General features: G+C 65.8%; 1 protein-coding gene across 1 annotated transcript; it reads right to left on the reverse strand.

Annotated features, from left to right (window-relative positions):
* Window positions 1–1,616: 1,616 nt before the first annotated feature.
* On the reverse strand, window positions 1,617–1,991 carry MNEG_15021 (hypothetical protein; the record flags this gene model as incomplete). The annotated part of the gene is made up of 1 exon (XM_014036508.1): window positions 1,617–1,991. A coding segment is annotated over one exon (375 nt), but the record flags the coding sequence as incomplete, so codon positions are not given.
* Between the last annotated feature and the right edge of the window lie 22 nt (window positions 1,992–2,013).

Genomic DNA, 2,013 nt, shown 5'->3' on the forward strand with positions numbered 1-2,013 from the left:
ACCCACCCAATACCCTCATAAAACCCACCCACCCACACACCCTCGCACCCATACACCCAATTCACCCACCAACCTTCGCACCCCCTGGCCACCCCCCCCCCTCCAAACCACCCCTCACCAGAAATGCCCGCAGCAGCTTGATGTTGGCCGCCCTTTTGCCAGGGTCCGACACCTCATCATTAGCCCACGCCGCCAGCTTAGAAAGCGCCTGGTTCACCATGTTGCACGCAAGCCAGCTGGTGGCCGCTGTTCACTTCTTGTTCACTACTGCTGCGATTGGCCGGCCGCCGCCGCGCCGAGGGCTGCGCGATGGTGCCTGCTTGCCGCCGGGCGCCTGCTGTCCAGACGCGTCGACTGCAGTCGTTGCGGGCCCGCTGCAGCACTGTCTATGGCGGGTTCAGGGGCAATTTCCAGGCGCTGCGAGCAGGGGTGGAGCGCGGGGCATCGGGAGTGGTCTTGGGCTGTGCGCGCCCACAGAGCGGGCATGACGCGAGGCTGGCCGCTCTGTGCGGTGCATTGCAGCAGCAGGCCAACAAGCAGTGGTGCCGCTGTGAGGTGGGCCAGCACCGCAGAGGCCCAAATTACACATCGCATGCTGCAGCATCAAATGCCGCTGGTGGCCCATCCTCATCCCACAGGGTTGTGCACGCGCTGTGCTGGGCAAGCGCTTCGCTGCACGCCGCTGCGAGCCGCGTGAATGCAGTGCACGCTCGCTGTTTTCCGCACCAAGGCAAGAACTGGTTGCCTTTCTACGCACCTGTTGTTAAAGGAGACGAGCTCGCTGTTTGCCTGGGACGTCGCTGCAATGCGATCGCAGATCTGAGCGCCGCGGGGCTGTCAGGAAGCACTGTGGAAAGATGGCAGCGACAAGTTTCACATCGCCTCGACGTACAGCCTAGCACTTGTATCGCGACGCGTGACCTCGACAGGGCAGGTGTCGGCGACGCAGCTGCCGCCTCAGCGACCCAGCCTTTGCAGCGACGCCGGTGCGGCAATCTGAGCGCATGCATACTGCCAAGACATGCTTTGTGGATCTAGACGAGTGGGTTTCCTACACCCTCACTGACCAGCTTGGGGTGCAGCCAAAAGGCTACCCGTCACCGCAGCCTGATTGTCGTGCAAAAGCTCATGACTCGATTACTCAGGTCGCCACCCCAAGGGGGGGGGGGGGGCGCTGGGGAACAATGCGATGACCCTGGCACGATTGTGGAGGATGGGCGGGGCATAAGCCTCCAAAGCCATGGCACGGCGCCACCGTGCTGCCGCGCCCATCGCACACGCGGCCGCACAGGATCAGGCGCGCAAGGGCGGTCGCGCACGCGGACGACACAAAAAGTCCGGTGCAGGCCTGTTCAAAATTGGATGTTTGGTGGTGGAGGTACGCCGTGCGCAGACTCCTGCTCTGCTGACACAAATCCAAGTTGGAACCGACAGCACGGGACAATACCGGCCCCATGCATTGGGGGACAAAGGGACTGCGTATCATAACCTCCGCGCCTCACCAAACGCCGTCCCGGCAAGCCGCTGGGGCGGCCCGCCTCGAGCGGCCGCCCGGCCCCCACAATCCACCCGAACAAAAAAGACACCAATCTCCACCCACGCACGCAACAGCGGCCCTAAAGCGCCGAGGCCGCTGCTGCCGCCGGCGCCGGCGCGGCCGCCTTGGCCGCGCCGCGCTTGCCCTCGAGCGCCTCCTGCAGCGCAAGCAGCAGCGTCGGCTCGTGCTGCGCCGCGTGGGCCGCCAAGTACTCCAGGCTCTGCATCTCAGTCAGCCGCGATATGGTGCGGTCCTTAGAGAACCCCAGATTGTCGTCCACCAACACGTCAGCCGCCTCCTCAGGGTCAGACCCCCCGCCGCTGTGCGCGCCGCGCTGCTGCTGCTGCTGCTGCTGCCCACGCGCGGCGGCCGCGGCGTGCGCCGGCGGCGGCGGCGGGGGCGCGTGGGCGGCGCGGGCGGCGTGGGCGGCGTCGTCGTGTTGGCGCCAGGCGTCCTGGGTGTAGACGCGCTCAAAC

This window comes from Monoraphidium neglectum, assembly GCF_000611645.1.
Source record: "Monoraphidium neglectum strain SAG 48.87 unplaced genomic scaffold scaffold04960, whole genome shotgun sequence".
Classification (NCBI taxonomy): Eukaryota; Viridiplantae; Chlorophyta; class Chlorophyceae; order Sphaeropleales; family Selenastraceae; genus Monoraphidium; species Monoraphidium neglectum.